This window comes from Sarcophilus harrisii, chromosome 2, assembly GCF_902635505.1.
Source record: "Sarcophilus harrisii chromosome 2, mSarHar1.11, whole genome shotgun sequence".
Classification (NCBI taxonomy): Eukaryota; Metazoa; Chordata; class Mammalia; order Dasyuromorphia; family Dasyuridae; genus Sarcophilus; species Sarcophilus harrisii.
In genome coordinates, this window is record NC_045427.1 from 402,987,474 (window position 1) to 403,004,251 (window position 16,778).

The 16,778-nt window shown below is 36.2% G+C and overlaps 1 protein-coding gene across 6 annotated transcripts in view; it reads left to right on the plus strand.

The window, feature by feature from the left end:
* The window catches only part of TENM2 (teneurin transmembrane protein 2), a 1,351,165-nt gene that overhangs the window by 1,165,250 nt on the left and 169,137 nt on the right, over positions 1-16,778 (plus strand). For all 6 annotated transcript variants that reach the window (XM_003756806.2, XM_031949416.1, XM_003756801.2 and 3 more), the window contains one exon: positions 1,022-1,144. In XM_003756806.2, coding sequence (XP_003756854.1) covers positions 1,022-1,144 — 123 coding nt within the window. The remainder of the gene's footprint in view (positions 1-1,021; positions 1,145-16,778) is intronic.

The window sequence follows — 16,778 nt, forward strand, 5'->3', positions numbered from 1 at the left end:
AGAGACAGAAACAAAAAGACAGTTTTGGCCTCTGACTTTGTTCTTTAGGGAAGTAAGAAAGAGAGACACAGAGATAAAGACAGGAAGACAGAGAGAGTTCTGGTCTCTCATTTTATCCTTTACTGAAATAAGAGAGACAGAGACAGGGGCAGAGAGACGGAGAAGACAGGCAGAGACAGAGGGGGGAGAGAGAGAGAGACACACAGAGACAGAGATAGAGAACACAAGTATACTGTGGAAGTGTTAGCTTCAAAAAGGTTGAGGGCCCTTGGCACTTTGAAAAAATCAGGAATATTGAAAGAAAAGACATTCACAATCTGATGAAAAGTGGTACATTTAATAATAAGTGAAAAGGAAATAAAGCAGGGGAGGGGACAATGCTAGGCATTTCAAATGTCAATGGATGGAAATCAACAGGAAGAGATGGTTTAAAATGGGCTGAGGAAACCACTGGTGCAACTGTTGTTTTGGACACAACCTTTCTCTTGTTGCCTCTCTCCCCCATGGAGGATATGAGTGTGTTGACATTTCTAGTGCGGGACAATCAAGCTTTCAGAGCTGATTTCAAAGAAGAAATAGGACCTTCTGTAGAGATCTGGCACTGCATTATCTGATCAGGGCCCTTTGCCCTAAGTTTGGGGAAAAACCTGGCAAAGTAACTTTAACACAATAGCATACCTTTTTTGTACCATATTTCCTAAGGGAATAATGACAGGAACTCATGAGTCACCTGTCCCAGGAAGCATCCTTCTCTAGAATTAATTAGGAAATCTCGGGTTCATTGTCTTCATCTTCCCACCTGCCTCTTTTAGGCCTTTCACTCTGAGATTGCAAGTGGTTGTGGCATAAGATATGGAGCAACTAAAAGCAGCTGCACTCTGCCCATCTCTGTGGCAAGCTGTTTTGAATGTCTCATCCATAAAAAAATGGATTTACCTGAAAAAGGCTACTGGCACACCCCTCGTGACATTTCTAGTTCTGAATTATATATTTATTTTTCATTACTTTGTCTCTCCTGCAGCAATGCATCTGCTCGGACTCAATTGGCAACTACAGCCGGCAGATGGACACACCTTTAACAATGGGATAAGGACCGGCTTACCAGGAAACGATGATGTGGTAACATTGCCATCTGGAGGCAAAGGTGAGGTTACAGCTGCTGCTTGCCCTCTTAAGGTCACAGGATTTCAGAGCTCTTGCCAGCCATTCAGTTTTTAATCCAAATTTTGGAAGGTATGCAAAAAAAAAAAAAAAAGCATTTGATGGTCTTTTGTAAGTGCCCACATTAAATGCTGTTTGCTGTTCCTGTTTGTTTGCTATGTTTGGCTGCATTAAGTCTGTGCTGGCTCTTTGCCCACATATAGCAATGTGCACACCTCCACTATCTACATTGATTGGCACAGTCCTTCAGCTACTTGAAGGAATCAAAAGGACGAAGTAGCAGCAGCAGCAGCAGCAACAGTAGCAGCGACTTGGGCCTGAGCAGCAGCAGCAGCAGCTATAGCAGTAGCAGGGAAAAGACATTCTTATCAGAGGCGAGAGCAGCAAACACTTGTATGTTGTTGTGGTAGAGACCTATCCCAGTAGGAGAGATCCAGTATCCCTAGGGGGGACAAGGCAAAGCCTGGCTCAGCATGAAAGAGGAAAAGTAGTGGCTGTTCAGTCTTCAGAGGAAATAGCAAGTAGTTTTGACAACTAGCTAACAAAGCTTCCTTCTTATAACAGCAAGGGGACAAAAGAAATGTTTATTGAAGCAATCAGGCACTATATTCTTCTGGAGAAAAAATAGGTGCTAACAAGGTGCTAAAAGGGGAGAGGAAAAGCAAAAAGAGAAGGGGGTGAAGAGGGAAGATTGTAGGGAATGGAGACATGAAATAATTAAAAGAAAAAACAGAAAATGCCACATTTAACCAGCTGATATGTTGCACGCTTAATTCAGGATCAAAATAATAAATATGTAATGTTGCTGTTGGGAGTTTAAATCCCACCTCAGGCATATTCTAGCTATATGACCCTGGATGAGTCATTTACTCTCTCAATGTCAAAAATTATGAATTATGGAAGAGCTTCTGATCTGCATTTTCAGGGAAATTTTCCTTCCTGGCAGTTTTCTATTGCACATACTAGCTATGTGACCTTGGATAAGTCACCTACCCTCACAATGTCCCAGGTAGCTCTTAAGATTATGAATTATGGAAGAGCTTCTGATCTGCATTTTCTTTTCTTTTTTTGCTGAGGCAATGAGGTTAAGTGACTTGCCCAGAGTCACACAGCCAGGAAGTGTTAAGTGTCTGAGACCAGAATTGAACTCAGGTGCTTCTGACTTCAGGGCTGGTGCTAGATCCACTGCACCACCTCCCTGCCCCTGATTTGCATTTCAAGGAAAGTTTCTTTCCTGAGGGCTCTCTATAGCACATTCTAGCTATGTGGTCCTGGATAAATCATCTGCCTTCTCAATGTCCCAGGCAACTCTAAGATTATGAATTACGGAAGAGTTTCTGATCGGCATTTTCAAGGAAAGTTTCCTTCCTAAGAGCTTTCTGTAGCACATTCTAGCTATGTGGTTCTGGATAAGTCATCTGCTCTCTCAATGTCCCAGGCAACTCTAAGTTAATGAATTATGGAAGAGCTTCTGATTAGCATTTTCAAGGAAAGTTTTTCCTTCCTGAGAGCTTTCTATAGCACATTCTAGCTGTGTGACCCTGGATAAGTCATCTATCCTCTCAATGCCCCAGGCAGCTAAGATTATGAATTTATGGATGAGCTTCTCATTTGCATTTTCAGGGAAAGTTTCCTTTCTGTGTGCTCTCTGTACTTATGAAATCTCAGATACAGACAAAATATAAATTTACATGTGTATGTATACCCACATATATACAAAAGAAATCATTGTGACTTCATCAAGAACAAGTGTATCAAACCTACTGTATTAACTTTTTTGACATAAATATTAGCCAAGTAGATGAAAGGAATTCTAGAGATACATTTTACCTAGAGTTAGCAAAGCATTTGATAAAAGTATTTCATACTTGTCCTGTGGGAAGAATGAAATGATGTGAACTAGATGATAATATAATTAGACTCCAGGCTACTTAAAGGACTGGGTATAAATTGTAGTTATTAACTGTTCAATGTCATCTTAACGGGATGTCTCAAGTGAAGCACTCCTAAGATTTGTTCTTGACCCTGTGCTATTTCATATTTTCATCAATTTCTTGTATAGAGAGCAAGTAAAATGCTTATCTCTTTTGCTGATGACCTAGAGAAGGAAGGGATAGCTAACACAATGGATTACAGATTTAGGATTCAGAAAGAGCTTGGCTAGAACATTATATAAGTTTTTATATTTTTATATTATTATAATAATATAATATTATATCATATATTACTATATAATAAAGATGCATCTTTAAAAAGATGATGCTAAATGAATATAAATGTAAAGACTTATTTTGGGGTTCAAAAAATCAATTTCACAAGTACAAAATTTGGGAGAGGCATAATTTGACAGAAGTTGGTCAGGAAGAAAAATCTGGGTGGAGTTAGTGAAACATAAACTCAATCACTATGATGTGGCAAGCCAAAGAAACTAGTGTGATGTCTGGCTGGGTTGAGATGCATGCCTTCTGGATTAATGCATTCAATTTTAAGAACCAAATTCTATGAAGAGCATTGATAAGCTAACAAGTATGTCAGTAGATAGTAGTGAGAGTGGTGAAAGACTTTTGAGTCCATGTCATGTGAGAATCGGTTACAAAATCAAAGATATTCAGTCTGCAGGATCGAAGGAAAGCAGGGCATATGGAAGCTATCCTCAAGCATTTAAAGGATGTCACTTGGGAGCAAAAAAAAAAAAAAATTGGGGAAAGAATGGTTGTTCTAAGCCCTAGAGGGCAAAATCAGGAACAGTGAGTGGAAATTGAAAAGAGCTAAATTTAGATTTGATGGGATTAGGGGAATAAAATGAGGGAAGAAGGAGTATTCATACAGGACTTCTAACAATTAGAGCTGTCCCAAAATGCAATGGACTGTTTTGAAAGGTGATAGTTCCCTTCCCCACAATGGAGGTCTTCAAACAAAGACAAGTCATCTTTCAAACAGAATTCTTTTCAGTTACACAATAGATTAACTAACAACTGAGGTCTCTTTCAGTTCTGTAATTCTGTGATACAAGTGTGCATGCCATGAACATGTACAAGTTTGCACACACACAAACACACATATACACACACAGCCTCTGATCCATACACATTCCAAACCATATTAACATAATACTAAGATTTCCAAATACTTTAGCCTATTAGATTTTCATCAGTCTTGGGAGGTAGGTATTATACGTATTGTTAACTCCATTTTACAGGTGAGGGAACTGAGGCCTCAGAGGTCTTAAGAAATTTGCCCAGGGTCACATAATAAGTAAGTATTTGAACTGGAATTTAATCCCAGATCTCTGCCTGACTCAAGTTGAATGTTCTTTCCAAGGTCATTTTGCCATCTCTAATTAACCTTGTATACCTCTATCATTCATTATAAATTAATCTTAAAGATAGCTGTTGCCTAAAGAATTTACATAGAAAAAGTTTTCTTTTAAACCTGTATTATTTATAGAAAAATTATTATATTACTTTATCCATTGGTCTTTGGAAGGCATCTTGGAAATTTTTTTTTTTTACTCCAACTATTTTATTAGAATTCCAAGCCTAAAAGGCATCATATGTCCTGCTACTATTTCTGTAGGTAAGATAAGACTGATAGTTTAAAAGGTACACAAGAAGGATTTCATGATTTTCTGCCACAGAGTTTTTCATTGGTCTTCCAAGACTTACTAGCTAATATTGTTTAAATTTCTTTTCTCATTGTTGTAAAAATGCTAAGACTTTTGGTAAAGAAAAGGATTCCTTTTATGTGTTTTCATTCCTTTTTTTTTAAATCTTGGAGTTAACAATAGGTATCTTCCATTGCTGAATTTATTTAACATTTTCATAAAAGATTTGGAAAGTAAATTACAGTGTAAATTTTTTAAGCTTTTAGATGACACTAAATACTTATGTGTAGTCAAATATAAATTTATAATATAAGAATAACTGGAAAACTTATACTTCTTCCGTTTTGGAAAATTAAAAATAAGGTAACATTTATTAAGTACATTTTATGTACTAAGTGGCAGCTAGATGGCACATGGACAGCTAGGTGGTTCAATGGATAGACTCATCTTCCTAACTTCAAATTTGATCTCAAATATTTCTAGCTGTATAACCTAACACCATGTGTTTCAGTTTCCTTTTCTGTAAACTGATATGGGGAAAGAAATGGCAAACCACTCCAGTATCATTGCCAAAAAACCTCAAATGGGATCCTGAAGAATCAGACACACCTAAAAGGACTAAATATTGTGCTAAGCACTGAGAAATTTGAAGAATTATAAGGAAAAATTAAAAAGATGGGAGAAAATATGTTCAAAAGTTATAAAATTAATTAGATGGGGCAAGCCTAGATCTTTTCATTTTGATTCTCTAAGAGCTTCTCATACCTCTCTCATAAAACCCATTATCATACCTTTAAAAACTGTAATGGCAACTACATTTCTAGGTTTTTTTTATTGGCCAAAATAAAATTATACACCCCAATACATTTTTCATGAGCTGCTTTAAAAAATAGATCCAAATACTATTTAACCTGAGTAATTAAAGTTATTTACTACTTCTGGGTGTTTTTTTTTTTTTTTTTCTTCAGCTGGCTTCTTTAAATACTTTTTGTAACTATATTGTAAACTTTAAAACTTTGAATTCTTTGGAAAGTGTGGGGATAGAAGTCAAATATTTTTATGTATTAGATATGTATACATATGATGGGTAGCAGTGTGTAGTTTTGTAGGGAATATGCTATTGTTGAGTATATGTGTGCATAAACACATCATATAGTCAAGTTAACATATTCCAGGCACAGTATTAAGTATCAAGTATTAAGTATAAAGGCAAAAAAATAGCCCCTGATCTCAAGGTGCTTACAAATTACTGAGGAAGACAACATGTAAACAACAATATACAAATGAAATATATACAGAATAAATGAGAAATAATCAAGAGAGAGAAGGCACTAGAGTTAAGGAAAATCAGTAAAGGCCTTCTGTAGAAGGTAAGATTTTAATAGAACTCAATAGAAGTCAGACTGTGGAAATGAGGGATAGCCCCAGCCTTCTTTTCAGTTGGAACAAAAATCATATCTTTAAATTAGTGACTTCTAAAAATATGAAGTCACTGAAAGGCTTTTCATTTAACATATTTAGTGCCACTCCTATTATCTTCTGCCTTCCATAGGTCCTGTTTATACCTAAATATAAGGTAGTCAAAACCTTTTCTGAAATCATGTCTCCCCCAAAAGGGTTTGTCAGATGTTTATGTTAACAAAAGAAGAAACTCTTTTTTGTGAAATCTGTTTGTTTTCATATATGAATATGGCATGCTAGAAAAAATGTTTTTTAAAAAATCCCATACTTTGCCAAATTTAAGATTTTCAAAATGAAAAGTAAGATTTAAATATATATTTTACCTAATTATAAACCCCAACTAGTTTGTGGTATATAAAGAGCTAGTCACAAAGATAGGATAACCTGAGATCTAACCCTGTCTGTGAGATATATTCTCTGTATAACTAGACAAGTCAGTTAACTTTATAGTCAAATTTAGGAGGGCCATATATTGAGTTAGAAAACCACAAATTGCCATTATATGTCATATTATATTTTTATTTAATTATTTAAACATTTCCCAAATACATTTTAATTTAGCAGAACTTTTGCTGGCTTCATACCCTAAGTTTGACACCTCTGGCTCTAGATCAGAGCTTCTTAAACTTTTTCTATTTGTGACCCCTTTTTGTCCAAGAAATTTTTATCTTACTCTAGGTATGTATAAAATAGGTATACGATCAAATATTTACTGATAATAAATCATTATAAAAAACAAACCAAACTATTTTAAAACAAACTTTTTGGGGGCAGCTAGGTGGTGCAGTGGATAGAGCCCCAGCCCTGAAGTCAGGAGGACCTGAATTCAAATTTGATCTCAGATACTTAATGTTTTCTGGCTGTGTGACCCTGGGCAAGTCACTTAACCCCAATTGCCTCAGCCAAAAAAAATTTGTTTTCTATGTATTCTACCATTTTTTAAAGACAAAAGCAAATGTACATGCTAATGAGATAGATGTACTTGTTTATTTTTACACAAAAAATAAATCTTGGTGGAATATTTGATTCCTTTTACTGTTGCCAAATTTTTTGTGACCCTCACATTCAGTTATGCACTCCCTTATGGGATCATGACTCATAGTTTAAGAAGCTTTACTTTAGATGACTGTTTAAAATTACTAAATGCAGAGAAGATGCTAGCTTCCATGACTGTTTAAAATTACTAAATGCAGAGAAGATGCTAGCTTCCATTGGGAGAGGAGTTTCCTCCTAAAGTTATTTCTTATGCTTATCCCTCTACCCCTGACAACAGGGGCATTGATGTGATAGTAGGAAAGTAGCTTGGCCTGTGGTATCTAGTTGGTGCAGCAAATAGATCGGGAGTCAGGAAGTTTTTTCCTGAGTTCAAATACAGCCTCAGACACTTATTAGTTGAGTGACTCTGAGAATGTCACTTAACCCAGATTATCTCCCCCATAAATATCAGAAATCTTAGCCCAACATAATAAAAATTTCAATCTGAATCCCCAAATAGGATCAGATCAGGTTCAGGAACCTTTAAGTATGAAAGTTTAAAATCTAAAGTACCTGGAACAGCTTTGGTATTTCCATCAAACCTTCAAGAAAAGACTAGGTAAATTGGTTTATCCACTGACCACCCTCATCCTCCTCCCTCCCAATTCTATATGTTTAGATAACCTGAATCAATTCCTATTGATTTCTTATCTAGTGTTTCAAAGAGGCAATCAAGATATATTGGCAATAAGTTAATTAAATAACTCCCCCCTCTATTTTATGTGATATACAATAATCCTTCACTCCCATAATGTTTTAATCAAGCTACACCAGTATTGCCAGAGAGGTTAATCTTATTAAGCAATTACTGAATAAGTATCCTGCAGAAGCAAATTAAAATGTAAGCAAAATACTGCCATGTGAGCCCCATGTAAGATGGCACATCGATAGAGATTTCATTACCTGGTCTTTAGGAATGTTTACACTCCTCAGGTTTGGAAACGAATCTAATAGACAGAACAACCCACACACCCTGATGTGTTAGTGGAAACAAAGCACTTGATTAATTACTTGAAAGGAAATATGTTCTTGGGGCTTTCTTCTTTTTTCTTTGTTTTCTTGTTATTGTTTTCCATGTTTTCACTCTCCAATTAACTCTTAACATGGTTGGTTATTGTGTTGCATCTCAGAAGAAAAAAACACATGTTATTAGAATTGCTGACCATTATGTATATTTCTTGATAAAATGAAATGAATTCATACATCTTCACCACAAAGGATTCAAGAATACAGGAAGCCTCCAGATGCAGTGTCTGAGGGAGCGCCTTGAGCTAGTTGGGTAACAGGAAGGTACAGTTTTTTGTGGGAAAAGAGATTGGAGGATTGGGGAGAGAATACAAAGAGGACCATGAAGAGAAAAAAAAAAAAAGACACAAATTACAGAAGATTTAAAGAAAGTTTGAATTAGACAAACTACAAAACAAAATGGCATTTTTAAGTAAGAATTCCATGGGCTTTTAAAATTCACCTTACCCTTTTTACCCTGAATAGATTTTTTTTGAGTCCCAGAATCACAGTAAATACAATACTAAAAATAGCAACAACTTTCCTTTGCCTCAGATCCCCCATGTAATTGAATTGTATAATCTAAATTTTATCACTGAGAGATTATTGTGGTTATGTGATCTTTTAATTACAAAGAATGTCACTTAAAATATTCCCATGAAAAATTATTTTAAATAATTTGAAATGTTTGCCAAAAACTACCATTAGAAGTTGACAATAATGGTTATGCTTTAGTCATCTTTTTTCTTTCTGAAGAATAAAATAACCCATTACAATGACTTTTCTCGAGTATTTATTTGAGAAGGTCAGCAGGACATTGGGGCATCCACTTCAAAAGGTCTTGTGTGGGTGAACAAGCTTGACTATTCCCCCATCCCATTCTTCATCCTGCTCTAGCTTGGGCTCCATCAATGCCAGCCTGTCTGTTTTAAGCCCCCTACTTTCTCGGTTTATAACTCAGCTGTAAACATTTATTTGTGCCTGGAGCACATTTCTTTCCTACCCTTCAAAAAAAAATCAGAATTTCCAGATGGTATGCAAGTTGGAAGGAAAAAATGGCAAAGACTGTTATTCTGTTTAGAAACATGTTTTTCTACACTTGCCCTTTCAGCAAAAACTTCATAATGATTTTTACTAGTTTGGCATAGTGTACAGAATTAGGAGCCAGATTAGCAGGGTGGTTTGTCATGGCTTCCCTGGATTCTTCCTATCAGCCTCCAAATGAACACAGGGCAGGCTCTCAGAACATTCACACCTCCCCATTATGGAGCCTCTCCATTATAGCCAGAATTTCAGAAAGAACCAGGGGTCTCTAACCCTAGGACCTCTATCACACGGCACACATTGTGACCTCTTTGAGGCAGATAGCTTATTAGTCTACAGAACCAAGACAAACTCCCTTCCATCTCCTCAGTTTCAATGGAATTTTGTTCTTTTACCATTCATAGACAAGAATATCACCTTTAGAGAGTATCTCAAGCATCTTATTTCCCACATAGGGAACATTTTTTTAGTTAGAAAAGTCTTCCAAGTGGTGAGCATCATTGCACTTTGTTTTTTGTTATTTAGTTTGGGGAAACTGGAGCTGAGACTGCATAGGTGAGAAACTCCCTCTTTTTCTGTAGAATGGCGCTTGCTCTGTGATATATAATCTTAGAGAGTTTCCTAAGCCCACTGAGTTCACTGACTTGCTCAGTGTCACAGCCAGTATTGGGCAGCAGCAGGATTTGAGCCTCTCTCATCCTGATTCTGAAGCTAGCTCTCAATCCACTATGCCATGCTGCTTATCTCTGATGTTGGTGTTATCAATGTTATTTGTTCTGTTTCTCTATAATACCTAACTATGCCCTAGGGGTATTTTGCTCTCCTCCTCCTCCCAAGGGAGATGGCATGTGTGAAAATCCTGACTGTACAAAGTCTCATCTCTGATTCAGCTTGGATCCTCTGAATGAATAAAACCGGTATTCCCTAGGCCATGAGAAGTGTAAATGTTTGTTCATAATTCATAAGCAAAAGAGTTTACCATTTTTGCCCAAGGGCACAAAGTGGGGTTTTTAAAAAGTGGTCAGAGACTAAATTCAGTCACTAGTTTGAAAATCAGAAAGCTGGTGAGATCTCATAACTCTTCATACATAATCTGAATGCCAACACACAAGAATAATATTGATCACAGGGTTGATAAAGTACATTCGCAAAGATCCTGGTGACCAAATGAACCATGAAGCTCTAATGAGAATTTTGCTGGAAGTCAATGGTGATTTGGAAATCTGGATCCTATGTTGTTTCTACCATCTTTATATAAGCTTGGTCTCTGGGCAATGAAGCACTGGACCTCTGGAGGGTATGTACAGTCATCTCCTAGTTAAACTGAACTCACAGATGGCTGTCCTGATTTCCAAATAAATGGAAGCAAAGTGTAATGACTGAAGCAATATTCTGAATTCAACTTTATTTGCAGTAGATAAAAATATGTGAGGTGGAATAATCTGTGTAGCAGATTTATGCTGAAGAGCCCTCTGAGTTCTGTTAAGTTTAAAAAGTATTAATATAAGGCTTCATTTTCATGTCATGAATATGGCTTCCTTTCCTTATCGCTTGTTTGGGAGATAATTTCACCGTTTCTGTAAATGAATTATGGCAACATTTTCTGAAATGATTAGTTCCTAATGTGGATATGGAAAGCTGTCATTTTTCCCATCATCAGTCTTACTTAAGTGGTTGAAGTTTTAGGTACATGTTTCTGAAATGGGCAATATCTCCAAATTTACATGAGCAATCTTCCGTGGAGTTATAGAGTTGGATTGCCCTGGAAAATTGATCATTAGTGTTGCCTTTAAAAAACCTGCAGATCTAATCTTCAAGCCAGTGATGAACCATCCAGAACCATCATTTCTTAAGCATCTTCTTTTAAGGGTGAAGTGATTATCATCTTCCAAATGTTCTCCAAACTGCTTCTACTTATAATAACAAAGATAGAGGAGAGTAGATAGTATGGTGTCCAGAAGGAGATGAGACCTAGGGATTATGAGTTTAGTTTAGTCCTACTGACTAACATAGTATTCTCGGTTATTAAAGTCAATTAAATAGTTGCTTCGGTTCAGATATCGGCAAATCTTTTTTTGACTAGACAAAACTAATATGACAGCTAGGTGGCACAGTAGATAGAGTGCCTGGTCTGAAGTCAGGAAGATTCATCTTCCTGAGTTCTTTCTGGACTTTTACACTTACTAATTGTTTGAGCCAGGGCAAGTCACTTAACCTTGTTTGCCTCAGTTCCTCATCTGTAAAATGAACTAGAGAAAGAAATATCAAATCACTCCTATATCTTTGCCAAGAAAACCCCAAATGACCAGATAGGGTCATAAATACACAACTGAACAAAAGCAAACTCTTAATAGAGAGTGAATTTATTTAATAGGAAATATACTTTGACCAATCATTAAAAAGGAAAAAGCATGATCTTTTCTAATTTTTTCAACTTACATTCATGCACATACTTATTCACATGCTCAGAAATAATGCTTACTAACCTATATTGGTTAGCCAGTGATTTAGGAGAATCACAGTATTATATTAATTGAGAGACCTGAAATATGTGTTTAACCTCATTTTTTGATGATGAAACGGAGGTCCAGAAATATTTGTTTCACACAGCTAGTTGTGGCAGAAGCAAGAATCCAATCACAAGGTTTAGGAATTCAAAGTGAAGATGTTTCCTTTTTGTCTCTGTATCACTAATACCCAGCACAGTACCTGACACCAAAATAGCTGCTTAATAAATTGTTAATTGATTGATTGACCTCAACAGACCCTTTAATCAAATCCTTATTTAGTAAAAAGAAAAGAAGAAAGAAGGAAAAGGAAAGAGGGAGGGAGGGAAGGAAGGAAGGAAGGAAGGAAGGAAGGAAGGAAGGAAGGAAGGAAGGAAGGAAGGGAGGAAGAAAGGAAGGAAGGAAGGAAGGAATTCCTTCTATCAAGCAGTAAGTATACATTAAGTATCTAATATGAGTCAGGTGCTGTGACAGTTATGAATGAACACTTACTATGTTAGTCAATAGTAAACATTTATTGAGCACTTACTGTGTTCCAGATGCTGTGCTAAATACTGAGTAGACCTTAGGGATATAGATACAATAAAATAAAATAATTCCTACTCTCAAGAAGCATATTTGTTATTGGGGAAAGTAACATGTAAATAAAAAGTACAAAACAAATAAAGCTTGTTAAGGAGGAAGAACCCTAGAAAGATTAATGTAAAATATAGTACTTGAGTTCTGTCTTAAAGGAAATGAAGGATTTTGTGAAGCAGAGATGAGGAGGCAATGATTCCAAATATGAACAAAGGCACAAAGCCAGGAGAATGCATGCCATGTGTAAGTGACAGAGAGAGAATGCCATCTGAGCTGAATAGTAAGGGGAAAACTAAATAATGAAGCTGGAAAGGCAAATTGAGGATAGTTTATAAAGGACTTTAAAAGCCAGAGTAAGTTATATTTTCTCTTAGCACCAATAGCTGATTACCTATTTATTGAGTTTTGAAAATGCCATAGTCATATCTGAACTTAAGGGAAACAGCTCTTTCACCTAGGTAGGGGATAGAAATTTGAAGCAGGAAGACCAGTTTAGGAAGCTCTTACAATTGGGTAACAGGTAATAAGAATCTGAATGCTAAGGTTACACCTATATGAGTTGAGAGAAAGAGTTGGATATAAGATATTTTGAACAAATGGCAAGATTTGGCAATTACAGATTTAGATACTTATTGACTATGTGATCCTGGGAAAGTAACACAACTTCTCTGGGTCTCCGTTTCCTCAGTGTAAAATGGAAATAATAATACTGCCTCACAGTCTTATCCCAAAGGATAAGAAGCTATAATATATATATGAAGTGCTTTGTAAATATTAAAGCACTATATAAGTGCTAGAATTGTTATTATTCACATTATTATTATTATTCCTCCTCTGTTCCATCTGCTGTCTCCATACCTTTATATTGATTATCCTTTGGGCCAGCAATGTTTTATTCTTTTACCTCCCCTCTTAATTTCCATATTTTCTTCAAGCCTCAGCTTCAACTCTAGAAGGCAGAAAGCCTTTCCAGGTTCCTCCAGTTTTCCATACCTTCCCCTCTAAAATTATTTTGCAGTTACTTTGTATGTATCTTACATGTTTTGTATAATTTTCTCTTCCATTGCAATGTAGACTCCTTGCTGGTCAGGACTGGTTTTTATCTAACTTTGTGTATTTGCATCCTCCTTGCTTAGCACAGTGCCTGGCACATTATGGGTAGTTAATCCCTTTTGATTAGCAGATTAATTATAGATAGGAAAACTAAAACATGGATTCTTCGGTAACCCAGGAAGGCCTGTCACTGAGCTGGAATATAGTATAATAGACAACAGCACTGGGCATGGAATCAGAAATAACTGGTTTCAAATTCTGTCTCAGATATTTATAATCTGTGTGACCATCCAGGACAAATATCATAACTATTCTGATTAGTTTATTCATCTGAAATGATGTTTGATTCCTATAATATCTGACTTTCAAATTTTTCATGAGGATTAATTAATGTGATAATGCAAATAAATTCTTTTGAAATTTTAAAGTGCTATGTAAATGACAATTTTCCTGATTATTATTATTATTTAAATGGTAATATGGTATCGTAAATAGGAAGGAGGCCTTAGAATCAAGAAGACCTAAATTCAGATCCCATCAGTTGACATGTACAGATTCTATGACACTAGCCACACCAGAAGACTTGAATTCAAATCCAGCCCCAGATACAAGTCACTTCTGTTTGCCTCAGTTTCCTTATCTCTCAAATGAAGATAATAATAGCAGTTATCCTGCCTGGCTGTTATGAGAATTAAATAAGATTATAATAATTATAAGGCATCTTGTATAGTGCTGAATACATAGTAAGCACTATATAAATGTTAGTGATTATTGTTGTTATTATTATTATTACTTAACCTCCCAATACCCCAGGCAACTCTAAGACTCTGATTTAGAGAACAAGTGCTTATCTGTACTGGGAAAAGGATTTTCTCTAGAGGAATTCCCTGCACCAATAACAAATGGAACTAAAAGAGAAATATACAGGACTACAATAATGATAGAACTTTAGACTGAAAGCTCTTTGAATGCCTATCTTTTGCCTTTCTGTATTCCCAAAGCTTAGCATAATATCTAGTATCTAGTAGGTAATTAGTAAATGTTGATTGGTTAAGTGAAACATTGCCTATTTTTTAGACAATAAATCCTAGTCTTCTAATTACTTGGAGCACTGAGAATTTCAGTGACCTGATCAGGGTCACACAGATTTTTCTAGGTTAACGCCGTGTATATTTTTCTTTCTAGATATTGATCAACAAAGATAATATAATATAATATCCCAGAAAAACTTAGTTAAAATAGCTATATTGGATAGAAAGGGGCCTGATCAGAGCAAAAATCTTTGAGCCTCTGTGAAGCAAATGTGGTTATTGAAAAGGTAAAGATTTACACCCCGGTGGTGGCAGATTATGTCCTGGGGTTACTTTTCCAAAGTTGAAGTAAATTAAAATAGGATGGGATAACATTACTGTCTAAAAAGTAAGCAATGTTTTGACACTAGGGATTCATCTGATTTTTTTCCTAAGCAACAGCTCCTAGGGAGGTTGACTCTTTCTCTCTCAGCCCACAGCACTGGCATTTGGCTTGACATTATCATAATCCAGTAAATTTCTCTTGTAGCTCGACTTGTTTGATCTCATTTTCTTGCTTGCTTCTCTCTCTCTCTCTCTCTCTCTCTCTCTCTCTCTCTCTCTCTCTCTCTTTCCCCCCTCTCTCTTCTCTCTCCCTCCCTCCTTTTGCTCTTTTTCCTTCCCTCATCTCTTCCTCTTTCCTTCTCTCTCTCCTTTCTTCCCTCTCCTTCCATCCCTCTCCCTCCTTCTTCCTCTGTTCATCTCTGTCTCTCTATTTCTATGTGTGTGTGTGTGTGGCTCTGTCTCTGTTTCTATCTGTCTCAGTCTCTGTTTCTCTAGCTCTCTCTCTCAACATCCTGTTCCACTCCAGATTTGAAACATCTGAAAGTCTATCAGAAATGAGGAAAAAGCCCATTTTTATGAAATATGAAGAAATACTTTTCTATCAATAAGTATTCATGAAGCATGTACTATGTGCCAAGCACAGTGCTAGGTAGCAAGATAAAAAGGACTCTCAAAGGGCTTTTATCTCTAGGAATATAAAGGGTCAAATAAAAGTATAATTTTAATAAAATTTTTTCCACATGAAGAGACATGAAGGACCTCAAAGCCAGGAAAACCTGGGCTCAAATTTCACTTCAAACACATTCTGATATCATCCCTCTGCTTGATTTTAATTCCCTCTGGCCTTATTTGGCCCTTTTGTGGGTTATGAGGAAAAATATGATCATCATTTCCATTCAAAATGTCTTTTGCATATATGAAAAAAGTAATCATGTCATTCTTTGCCTTCTTTAAACAAGACTGACCCACTGATCCAGGATTCTTAATCAGTCTGCTGCCCCAAACCCCTTCTCCAAATAACCTCTGTTCTATACATTCATAATTGAAGGAAATGCTAAATTTCACTTAGAAGTTAGTGAAAATAGAGATGTAATCTTTTCCTACCCAAGTTCACAAATTTCCTGAAATCTGCTGTGGGCCAGCTTAAGAACAGGTGTATTAACTGATTATGTTGTCTTCTTTGAAGATTGTACAGTTTCTTATTCACCCAATAAACATTTATCAAGTGCCTATTTTGGTCTAGTATCTGAGGATTCAAAGAACAAAAATTTAAAAAAAAAAACAATCTTTGTCTTCAAGAAGCTTCTATTCTATAAGATATAACTTGCAAACAGATAAAGGCCACTGACAACCCCTGAGATTCGACAAGACTTGCCATAGAAGGCTGCACCTGAGCGAACCCTTGAAGGAACCTAGGAATCCTCATCTGTAAAATAAGAGGTTTATTTGTGAGGTCCTTTCAAACTTGAGGTCCAAGATCTTAGGAACATAGAGGGGGAAGCTTGGTGGTAGAGGAGATAGGCTACTGAAGTTTGAGCAAATCTGACCTCAGATGCTTACTGGCCAACTCATTTAACTACACTATGCCTGATTTTCTCTGTCTGTAAAGTGGAGATCATAATAGTACCTACTGATTTATCAACTTTAAAACTCTATATAAATTCTAGTATTATTATTAATGCTAATAACAACAACATGTATCTAAATGGCAGAAGCAAGCAGGGAATGTAATCTGGCAAGACACAAAAATAAAAGATGGAATATCAAATTCAGAAAGCAGCAAGGAGGGAAATTGGGATGGAAGAGTGTATCCACAAAGGGGAGTTATATGACATAATCCTGGAGCGGTAAGCTGATGCAAGGTTGTGCAAGGCTTAAAACTGTCAAACTCAACAGTTTGCATTTAATTCTAGAGGCAATAAAGAGTCACTGAGGATTTTTGAGCAGGGGAGTTGCATGTTCTATTTTCTAAGA